At 39.7% G+C, this 12,270-nt stretch overlaps 1 protein-coding gene and 1 long non-coding RNA gene across 5 annotated transcripts in view; both read right to left on the bottom strand.

Moving 5' to 3' along the window:
* The window catches only part of LOC311272908 (chloride channel protein 1-like), a 52,996-nt gene extending 44,163 nt beyond the window's left edge, over positions 1–8,833 (bottom strand). For all 4 annotated transcript variants that reach the window (XR_014624617.1, XM_084379654.1, XM_084379653.1 and 1 more), the window contains exons 1-2: positions 8,744–8,833; positions 7,809–7,983 (exon numbers count right to left, since the gene is read on the bottom strand). Coding sequence is in view for 3 of the 4 variants with exons in the window: in XM_084379654.1 (XP_084235780.1) it covers positions 7,809–7,937 (129 nt within the window). In the remaining variant the exon portion in view is untranslated. The remainder of the gene's footprint in view (positions 1–7,808; positions 7,984–8,743) is intronic.
* Positions 8,834–8,879: 46 nt separating this feature from the next.
* On the bottom strand, positions 8,880–11,652 carry LOC311272919. The gene is made up of 4 exons (XR_014624619.1): positions 11,564–11,652; positions 10,588–10,699; positions 10,398–10,483; positions 8,880–8,969 (listed from the first exon to the last, which is right to left on the bottom strand). It is a non-coding gene; the product is annotated as an uncharacterized lncRNA (long non-coding RNA).
* Positions 11,653–12,270: the final 618 nt, after the last annotated feature.

The following is a 12,270-nucleotide window of genomic DNA, read 5'->3' on the forward strand; positions in this document are numbered from 1 at the left end:
TTTTGCACCTCGACCATTATAAGATACAGATACGTCGTGTCGCCCCTCTACTTAGTAACCCCAAGTCTGTCAGACTGACAAACACAGCCAGCTGTCTGGCCACTCGACACACACACAAAAACACACAGACAGTGGCACACACATACATGCACATAGCAAATACAACACCGACTGCAAGGTGTGTGCAGGTGATAAGGGTGACAAGGAAAAAGTGCTGGAGGGGGGGGGGGGGGGGGGTGTGTGGCCAACCTGAGAGAGAAAGAGAGAGAGAGACAGAGAGAAAGAGAGACTGCGGGAAAGACACAAGTGAGAAAGCACAGCGAGCTGGTGACGGCAAAACAGAAACAGAGACTCTCACATCAGCAGTATCTTCAGTTGAAATGTGTCTGCCTGTGGATTTAACTCGACACTGCAGACTGACTACGAAAACATGAAAACTCAGCAGGTGGACTTACAAGTCTGCACTCGTGTGGCTGGCAGGGACGGACAAACTTTCATGTTTTGGATACGAGGAGCGCACAGATTTTGACACCTGAGCAGCCCCAGAGAGTTGGCCAGGTAAGATGGAAAATAAAACTGTTGAAACACGAAAGTGTGACTGAAACTCAGACGTTTAACAGCGGCTAAATCCCTCATTTGTGATGTTGAATTGTATATCACAAAAACAAATTTGGGGTCCCTACTCACGTATAAAGTAGTCTGTGTCTATGCATTGTAATATTATTCTGTATGTGTACATGAAAGGTCTGTGTAGGACTGATTGTTTTCATCATAAATTAATCCGCCGATTATTTTCTAGATTAATCAATTAAAACTTTGGTCTACAAAATGTCATCCCAGCTTTGTTTTGTCTAAAACCCAAAGATATTCAGTGAAATATGACATACAACAGAGAAAAGCAGGAAATTACTTACTGTAGTGTTAAGTGTAAACAGCATTTTCTGCCATTTTTGGATGAAAAATTACTTTAACCTCAACTAATTGACAAGTGGAATAAATTGCTGAAGCTCTAGTGCTGTCTGTCTTCTGGTGCATTATCATGTGTTGGAAAAATGTGTGTACAACCACTTACTGTGTGTGTGAGTAAATGGTATCGCTGCAATATTATGGTATCATCACACCTGAATCCTGACACCTTTTATGTGATTGTGTATTGACGCACCATCTTGTTTATGTGTGCATTTAGACATACGTCTGTGTGTCTTTAACAGCATATTTTAGTTTCTGTTCTCATGGTTTACGTGTGTGTGTGTGTGTTGGCTCAGTCTTGTTGATGCAGGAGAGATATTAGTGCAAATGAATGTGGGAGAACAATGCAGGCAAACAGGTTCAGTGGCATCCGTTTCTTCAGGGTAATGGCAGGTGTCGGTGTCTGTGTGTGTTTTGTCTTAAGAAATGTTAACTACATACCTGTGTGACTTCGTAAAGGAGGCGTGTGTGCGTGTGCCAGTATTTGTCACACCGAGAGTAAAATTGTGCTGAGAGGTGAGGATGACACTGCATTATTCCCACATTAACTTCAGGTCATACAGTCTAAAACACATGACACTCTGCACTGGTAATGTCTTCACTTGGATGTTAAGACCATTTCATTGCCACAGCAGCTTGTTGTGTACATTACATGCATTTACCTGTGTTTCTTGACACAGTTAACAGGTCAGAATAAAAAATACAAAAAAGATAATATCTTTTTTTTTATAATTTGACATGTAAGCCTCCAAATTTTCTATAAATTATTTTCACTAAAAACACTTAGTCAAGTAATGGACTAATGTACATAAAGAACTTGTTATATTTCATTGACATAACAGGTTCAAAATATGTGTAATTAATTTGAATTCAATATTTATTTATTCTAAATCTGTGTATTTTTTGTTTTATTCTGTTATTATAAGTCTTAGAAGAGAGTTTTAAATGGTAAACTAAAATTAATTTTACTACCAAAACATGAGGGCAAACTCCGGCTTGAATGAAAAGGCTGTTCTTTATTTTCATATTCAATGTGACAGAGCCGACTGATAGGTTGATAACATTTATACTTTAAACGCCGATTCATTATCAACTTCATCAACTGTGTATTAGAACGACTCGGTGAGTACTTAGCTTGAGTCGCTCGGTGATCGGATCGTACATCGACGACTGTGGATCGATGGTTGGTTTTTCCTACGGCAATATTAGGACGACAATCAGAACTAAGATGTTATAAAAGTAAGATATTTTTCTGGTGGAGCAACATGTCTGCCTGCTGAGCCCCATCAATCAGCAGTGAAGACTGAATTTTAAATCCTTGTGCTCCATAGGACAAGTTCACATTATAATTATTATTTGGATTGTGTAATAATGTTTAACAGAATATGATGCTATGATATTATATCAGGCACAGACTTTTAAATAGGAGTCACTGCTGTTAAATAGATTGACTTTATGTTTAATATTTCCAATAAAATGTTCACACTCTCTCTAAATATTTAGTCATATAACTTTAAGTGTATTGCTTGCGAAAAGCTTAAAGATTTTAATATTTCAAAGCTCCATCAGATACTAAGGCAAGCTCAACATCTTTAATTTGAATAATAAATTCTAACCTCAATAACAGACTTTAAGATAGAGGATAGACTGTGTCGTGTCTTTCGGGTAATCTCTGACATCGCATTATATCACCATGTACAAGATGTTACAAGATACAGGATCCCCTGGCGATCGGCTCACCTCATCAGTGATCCCGAGTAACCCCGATTAAAAGATATGAAAATAGAAACACAGGTAAGTGTGAACACCTGGATCCCAGGCAGGAAGTGTTATGATTTCTACCAGGCCACCTCACTCTCTGCTACATTTGTTAAAGAAATCAGACGTACAGGAGGACAACAGTAAACGTGCAGAGTTTATTCCCCAACCCTCCTTTTTAACCTCCTGATTTGAGTATGGGATTTTCTAGTCATGTAAAATATTTCTGTTGTTAAAAAATCCAGGAAACCAGTTCAATCAAACACAGGATCAAATGTGCTCAGGGGAAATTTGCATACAAGCACACCGACTCAGGAACCCTCCCGTTCAGTACACACTCACCTCACTTCCCCCCTGTGACGCCAAGTTCTCCATCAGTTATGGTTAAATGTCTTTCACTTCGATTTCCTGCTTTGAGAATCGTCTAAAACCTGATCATGTCAGCAACAATAAAAACTATTTGATGAGCTTTTAGGTTACAGACTTCATGGTGACACGAGTTGAAAAGACAGGGAAGCTGGAAGGATGGCTTGTACTGCTCATTTCCATTTTAAAAAACAGAAAAAAGCAGAGATAGAAAACTTGTCTTCCTTTTAACAGTGAACTTTCACCTGAATGTTTGTAGTTGCCATTTAGTTTAGTTTAGTTAATACCTTAACACTGCCTCTTTCAGAATACTAGTATATAAAAACGATACTCGATAACACTATCGATACCTCAGCAAAAAGGGAAAAAAAGGCCAAGTCACAAAAGGTAGGATAATGTTAATATTTGGAAAGCTTTGGGGTGAAAATCTGATCGTTGAGCTATTGTTTTTTTCTCTATCGTTTTAATCGCGTGGTATTAAAAAAGCATCAATACTTCTGACGACCTCAGATCCTAGACTCCTTCTGAAGCTACTACAACATTTTTACTGACAAACAACCAACTGATCAGCTGCTCGATATAAAAAGCGGGTCATTTAGCCAAAATGACAATATACCGTATGGTAAAAATAACCCGACTGATGTGACACCTTTGAAATAAATAACACTTCAAGGGGAAATGATATATCACCACGTGTGATTTGAGAAGTTTAATGGGCTGCTGAATGCCAGGTTATCCTTTCAAGGCTTTTATGGATTTTGGGTCACAGCTGAGCGACGGTAATGCTGATCTCTGCTCCACTATTATCTGTGTAACTGATAGCAGGTTGACTATACACATAGAAAACTAGTCATGGAGCACTCCTTTTGATATTTGCCGTGCGAGTCGAGTCGAGATAACAAAGGTCACAGTTTATATTTGCTATGCAAGTACGGATAAAAAGGCAGCAGTAAATATTTACATTATTTTCTGAAAGTTGATCGCTAATAGTCGTCATCCTTCTGGGTAAGCGCTCTGCTGTTTACTGGAAAACTTCTCTTAAAGCAGTTAAACTCTGAACCAGCTCCTTCATTCAGCTACTGCTCTTGTCTACATGGAGTTATTAGAGGGGCAGATGCTCTCTCTAAGCTCAGGGGATTTAAGTTGGCTGCTGAGCAGAGGTAATGTTGATCTCGCTGTGCTCCTCTCTTCCTCTCCAGCATGTCATCCAACTCCACGGCTGATAATCTGTGTGCACCGGACGACCACCTCTGCAGTAAGGACACAACTGCTGCTCTTCATCTGTCTCTTTCTCGTCATCACTTCCTCCTCAGCACGTCTCCTCTCACATTTTCCTTTACTACTCTCCCCCTCTTCACATTCTTCCTCTCGCCTGCTGATGTCCTGTGCTTCATCTTCACATGTTAATAACCAAGCTTCTGTATTTAGTAGCTAATATTATATCTACCTGACAACAGCTGAAGGAAAAAAACAGTCTAAACTTAATCTTTACCATTTCACTAGCAGCTACCTAGTGTATCAGCAGACAACAGCTAACTAAACGAAGACTTTAGTTCAAAGCCATTAAGGTGAAATTAACTGAGATCGTCTGGTTATGAAACAACAAAAATATCTCATCATGTCTATTTATTTAACTATGAAACTGACACCTACAATGATGTTGCAACATCCAGCCTCCAGATCAGTCACATGAAATACTTGAGCTCCAGGTGATTAGTGGAAACACAATGATATGTAGTAATAGCTGCTGACTCACAGATACTGCTGAGAAGTCTTCGTCATCACACAATTAATAATCATGTTATCTAAATATGTTTTTCAACTGCCATATCAGTCTTTTGTATTACTGTATTATGTTTAGGCTTTACCACAAATCACACGTATGTTACATCACTCACTTACGTCACTAACATCAAGTGTTCATGCAGTAAATGATTTTCTTCTCATAACTTCTTATTTAAAGTAGTTGCAGTAAAGACTTTAAGATTATTCTGTAGTTTTTGTAGGAAACAGAATAGAAGGACTTTCTTTACATCCATTTTGTCTTTGTTCATAACATTTTAAACTGTCGTTACCCCAACTGTATGTTTTTCGGGGTTTTCCACATAAACGCAGCGATAGGTCTGAATTATCATTTTGTCACTTCATGTGTAAAGCTACCAGGAACCTGACAAAAAACAAAAACTGAATTGGCCACCTGCAAAAATATACCAGTCTTTAGTCATAATCACTCAAAATATTATCTTATACAAAACCCTCAGAGAGAAGCTTAGTTAGGGCTTAGCTTAAACTAACCTCAGAGGGTCGGCTTAGGCTACATATTTGTTCAACTATCAATAGATGTCTCAGGTCAAGAAACATGAACTTTAAACAGCCTAAAATGTCGGACTTCAATTGAGTCTTTGTGGAGGAGATGTGTTCAAAGTTCAAGCTCAAACCAAACCTTTAATGAGAATGACAAGAAAAGACTTTTGATTTTCTCCGAATCCTTCACCACACCTAAGAATGTGCCACAACCTGAACATGGTGTTCACACGGACCAGTGGCTTCACATTCCAGTTTGTTTTCTCTGAAACAACATTGGATTCACATCAGGATTTTTACAACAGGAGGTGTATATGATGATGGATTTGATGGCTAAAAGCTAACTGTGTAGTAATGTTATTTAAAGGTGTGTTGGCCTGCACCTAGAATATTGTTTTTAAAGGAGTTGTCAGTGAAGGGTCAACATGCAGGATAGACATGATGATAAACGATAAAATGAATAAAAACAAAGTCAGTCCTGCTGAGTTTTGTGCAAATAAACCGTTTCAGTTGTGTGGAAACTCTCAGGTATCAGCTATCACATACTGTAAGAGGTTCAGTGGCTCAACAGGGAAATGCATCTTATCAAACCATCAGCACAGTCTGCAGCTCTTATTCTCTAAAGGTCAATGCATGACTCATCCTAGCATGTCCGTCCAGTCTTACTGGCTAATTAAGGCGTAATTGCATTATGGTGACAACCTAGGAACAATGCAGCGGGATAAAACTTGTTTAATTATCAGCCAAGTAAGGCAGAGTCAGGCAGAAATGGCATGACAATTACGATCACTTGTGATAAATGCTGTCTGCATGCCTTCTAATTATACAGATTTATTATCACAGTGACAAAAATAACAAATAAAGACAAAACAAAGAACTTAAACAACGGGATTAGAGCTAGACACGTGAACAAATAAATCGTCTATGACTGAACAAACAATTCCTCCAGTTCACTGAGAACTGATTTTACTGCTGACGTATCGGATCAGCAGATTAAAAATGTATTTTCTATCCTTTGTTACCTTGCTGGTGCCACTGTAATTAACAGATCGTATAAAAAATACCTAGGGTATTGATAGTCACAGTCTCTAAATTACAGCGTCATCGAGCTATATATCAACATATCAACACTGGCGTAAATGGAGGATGATGTAATGTCACGACAGAACATCCTGTCAACACTTGAGTGGTGCAACCTTTTTAACAGCCAGCGCGTTCATCCTGTCAAAGTGCCCTGAACAGAGCACTGAGAACAGACCTTTCAAATACAAGCTTTAACATCCCTGAGACACATGTGAATGCAAACAATTCACAAAAGGGTTTAGGACTGGAGGACTGTCCAAACTTAAGGAGAATAAACAGGGGGTTAGAAAGTCCTCGTAATCCGACCAACTCATAACTTTTTTTCAAATAACCTGTTACTAAACCTGACATTTACACATGAACTTCTCTCTTTCTCTCTCAGTTGTACGGGAGTATGAGCAGGCGGTGATTATCGTCCCTACGCTGCTCCTCCTGGGCACCCTGGTCACCTTACTGGCCCTGTTTATAATGAGGTATTGTCCTGGACGGAGACGGGCACGGACCACAGCCCCTCAGCGTTACCACAGGTCTTCACACACACAAAGGCAAAGCAACACGCAAAGGCCCAGCCACACACAAAGGCATAGCCACAGACATAACCTACATGGCATTGACGGTAAGCATGCATGCTTTCTGTGTCTGTTTTTCATCTTATTCTCATTATAATTAAGAACAGATACAGATTTATCACTCTGCTCTGTGTCTATCACTCTCTCTCTCTCTCAATAGCACCCCCGGGGATAAACCCACTGGAACATGAAGAGCTGCCAATGTCAGTTCAACAAGTGCAGCAGAATGTCAGGCCAACTCTGGCTGCAGTACCACAGATGTCCACAGAGAGGCGTCCTGGAGCCTTCAGTCAGGTCACTGCACTGCCACTGTCCTTCTCTATCAAGCCTAATGACTCAGTCAGCCTCTACAGGGCCCGCATGGACAACAAGGACGTCACCCTGAGAGTGCTGAAAGGTAAAGTCAGCTGAACACAGCCTAATCTCAAACACCTACTTACTACATGTCTGCTGAAGAAGTTTTGATTTCAGCAGCTGGGAGATACAGGGAGTAAATGGTCTGTAACTTGTTTGCAGACACTTTTAGAGTTTTATATTTGGTTTTGTATTGGTGGAGGATGGAGGGACTTTTCAGTGACTTTTCACATTCAAAAACTACAAATGATTGATGGCACAAAAGCCTCACATTCTGCCTCGTCAAACCAAAAATGTATGCTTAAATATTTAAAATCAAATAAGACTAACTGTGTATGAGTGAAGCAGGGTGTTCTGATGATTCTCAGTGTGAATAAAAGTTTAAAAAGTATTCTGTTATCTAACCTCTTCCACAGAAACAGCAAACAGCCGTGACAAGCAGCACTTTTTGGGTTTTGCATCCTTCGTGTCAGGACTGGGACCGCACCCTTTCCTACCTGCACTGCTGGGTGTGGTTTCGGTGCAGCCGCCCATTATGATGGTGGTGGAGGAGCTGCAGCACAGAGACCTGTTGGGCTACCTGTGGAGATGTCGACAGGTAATGTAATCTATTAATTACCAAAAACAAAGACAGATTATTATAGTTTTAGAGACAGGTTTACACATGTGCTCTTCAGTGAAGGCAAACCTGAAACTGAATCTCATTTGGAGCTTAACACTGGTGATAAAAGTTATGGAAATTTAAAATGTATTTCATGTAAAAGTAAGTAAGACAGTCTGTCAATCACGTTAAAGACACTTCAAAATGTCTCCAAAACAGTGGCCCCGAGGCCATTTCAAATCTGTGAAACAGGAGTGCACAGAAGTGGACGTTAAGCTGCTGTAATTTAAAAAAAATAATAATAATTTTTTTTTTTTTTTTACATATTTTCCCTTTTCTTCCTCCTTTTCCTTTCTCACTGAAGGATACCTCAAGTTTAGAGTCTGCATGTGATATGACTGAGAAGAGGATCTTCACCATGGCAGCACAAGTGGCCTCTGCTCTGGTTGGTTAAACTGCTGTCTGTCTATCTGTCGCTCTAATTGTCTGTCAGCTTCTTTCCATCTCCCAGTTTTACCCAGATACCTCTGACTCTGAACAGAACCTTCTTACGTCAGGTTAAGTGTAAGCTGTCAGCAAAATGACGTGCAAATTACACAACGTATGAATACAGTATAAACCACTTATGTCTGGTTGATGTTTGTAATTTCTGTAGCACCCTTGTAAAGCTGAATTCTAGAAAGTCTGCATTCCCAGCATCCCTCTTATCACCCCATCTTTATCTGTCTTCAAGGAGTACCTGCACAGTCAGGACTGCATCCATGGCAACGTGGGAGCTCGCAGCGTTCTGGTTGGTGGAGATCTGACAGCAAAACTGTGGGGATTGGGCTCAGCCTACCGCAGGAGAGCACAGGCCAGTTCACCGGGGGAGGTAGAGGACATGGAGATGAGGAAGTGGCAGGCACCTGAAGTGCTGAGCAGAAGAGCCATCAGTCAGAGCAGTGATGTGTGAGTGTCCGAGCCCCCTGAAAGAATATTAAATAATGCAGTGAAGATGACTGAATATAAAGCACGTCATTGAAATGTCCCAGCCAATGTTATTGAAGAGGGAGCTTGATGTCAGAGCTTGATCCTTATCTAACTTAATCTGGATGTTGAATAACTGATCTATTTGAATTAATGTTTGATATGAATAGTTTTCACATTACAGTCCACTTCATATGCAGAGAGAAGCTTTAAACAATCATAAAACCATTTAAACCAGGTTGGGTAGTAGAGGTTCAAAGGTTTTTTGATCAGCCACTTCACATCCTGGTTCACAATTTAGATAATGAACAATTTGTGTTTGAAAATCCACACAGATGTTTATTCTAATGTCTGTCCCTAAACATTGGTACATAACAGGGGATGAAATTTGCACCTCTGCACTGTTTTCAGTTTAATCTGAGACTCTTTTATTCACATTTTGTCCTTCTTGAACCTTTCGACAGATGGTCCTTTGGTATCCTCCTCTATGAAATGGTCACACTGGGTGAGTGTTTTCTAGATACACCTCCAAGAGACGTTGTTTATTTAATGAATCATAGAATTTGACAACATAGCGTTTAAGTAAAATGTTGGAATTTTGCTTACTGTTTCCAGAAAATAATAAATATCAAGCTCCTTTGTAGATTAGGAGAGTGCACAATACACCTATTTTCAAGTCTTTACAAATGTGCGAGTACATGGGAAAGATGCGAGCAGACGTGGCTTCTAACCAAGAGGTCTTGGTGAAGCTAAGCGCGGCGAAAGCTACAGAAGAGATGGATGAATAAAGACGGCAATACTAGCTCTCACACCATCCCAGTTAACAACCAAATAACTGAAACTAACCTATATCGATTGGATCACCTTATGACTGTGTTACACTCCAGGCAACAAGTAGAGACTGTTGTTCACTCATGATGGACCAATATAGACACTGTGCAGACACACACGTAGTCTGTTGACTGTCTAGAGCTGGACTGCAGCTCTGTTCAATGCATGCTGCTGTAACATGTACGTCAAAATACAAAAGAAATATAACTTGTGGAAATAATGTATTCTGTGGGCAACGGGGGCGGGACTAGATAAGCATCTGCTTCTCCCGCTTTCCCTTTCGGCCATGTGTACTATCTGATTTTAACTAAGATGATGTGTGATGATGACTGTCTAATAACATGCCGAAATAAATAAATAAATAAATAAATAAATAAGGTACTTTAATACATTTTTAAAATGTATTCAACAGGGATGAGTTCATAATCCAGTCAAACTTCAATCTTATTTTTGATAAATGTAGATGAATGTATCTTAAACCTCTGTGACTTTGGCATTACAGTTGTGCAGAGGCTTAAATCTTTTCAGTGCACATTTGTTTAAATAAAAATACTTCAATCTAATATAGAAATCTCCCATCTATGCAGGTGACCCACCGTTTGCTCAGCTCATGGCGACTGAACTTCTGCAGTATCTTCAAAGAGGGAATCACCTCAAACGGCCGGCGACCTGCTCCAGTTCACTGTAAGGCAAACAGTATTTATGAAGCTGTGCATCACACAGGAAACACCCTTGTCCAGAGGTCTTTATCAGCCTGAAATTATTAAGTACCAGCATTAGACTGACCTCAATAAAAGCAGGTTTTTTTTCCTTCAGTCTGCTCAGCCATCTCTGGCACAGCTCACAAAATGCAGTTAAGAGAAAGCTTTGATTTCCTGCCACTGATAACGACTCACATCTGAAAATAATTTTGACAGTTAAGATCAAATCAATTATATTTATACAGCCCAAAATCGCAATCACATTGCCTCAGTAGACTTTACAATATGTACAGTGAACAACATCGTCTGTCTTTAAACCCTCAACCATTTAACAGAGGGGAAAAAAGATGGAAGAAACCTCAGGAAGAGCCACAGAGACTAGCATTATTTCATTTTGTCAGATGTAGCTACCCAATATGGTTGGACCTCTTACCCTCACCTTCACAGAGTGATGATATATTGTTTTTCTATCATGTTTTGAGTACCAACCATAACAGGAAGTATTAAACCTGTCAAAAAGTCAGAGCTGGCCTTTATTTTTCGCTCTTGATTTGTTTACAAAATCTTTCTGTTTCCTTCTTAAGTCATCAGTAGGTCATACATATTAACTCACACAAAGATGGCTATTCTGGGATATTAGCACAGCTCACTTTGTCCAAGTTAAGAGGAACATACTTAGCTAGCAGGCTAACTTTACCCAGTAACTTTAGCTGACTTAATGTCAAACTTCCTTCTTCCGTTTCATCGGTGTTGGTTTATTTCAGGCAAGGCAATTTAAACATTACTCTAAACACAACAACCTTTTCAAACAAAACACATTTAATCCAAATTGTCAAATGAACTTGCTCAAGAGAACTAAGATAGCTATAATGTAAGATACGTTAAGGGTAGGTAACGGTTAGCCGTTAGCTATGGCTAAAGCTAGTTCCAACAACTGACAAAAAAAGCACCTTGCTCATTAACACATCGGTAAAATATTGTAATAACCTGCTAACAACGTGTCTACACTTGATAAAGGTACTGAATACATGTAATTTTCTGCCGGGTTTAACTTGTTGTACCTGGTCTTGTAGGTACTCCATCATGAAGTCCTGCTGCCACTGGAACCCCCAACAACGGCTGTCAATGTCGGAGCTGATTAGGAAACTTCAGGCGGGAGAGAAATCAGCCAATGGGAGGACAGTTGTCAGAGTGCCTGAGCCACTGAACATCGAGAAATACATGAGGGAGGCGGGATATGGAGAGGCGTACAACTATGCTATGCTCTGATTGGCTGAGAGAGGCTTCAGTGAGGAGTACTTGACGCTGTTGTCGCCGCCTATTGGCCAGTGGATTTTCCTTTGGGACGAGAGTGAAGAATATATGAAGAAGAAGTTATATTATAATTAATTAATGTTTCTGAGACACATATTTGTTTTTATACTTGTTTGTACTGTTAGAACACTTAAGATGCATTATGAAGCACACTCACTTTATATTGCTGGACTTTAATATATTGATTGTAAATATGATATATTATAATATAATGAGAGGAAGCGATGCAAGTTCTCTGCACTTTTAACTGTAACAAAAGTCTCTGTATGTTCATAGCCTCTCAGGTGCTGATGACAGAGGTCAGGGTGTGCCCTCTGCAGCAACTGGACCAGAAATACTGCACTATAAATCTCAAAGTCTTCAGTGGGGACCATAAAATGATCAGGATGAAAGCTTTAACTGCAGCTTTTTGCTTCATGACAACACAGAGATAGCATTAGCATGATGCCATGCA

The sequence above is a fragment of the Pagrus pagrus genome (assembly GCF_965226575.1).
Source record: "Pagrus pagrus genome assembly, chromosome: 17".
Classification (NCBI taxonomy): Eukaryota; Metazoa; Chordata; class Actinopteri; order Spariformes; family Sparidae; genus Pagrus; species Pagrus pagrus.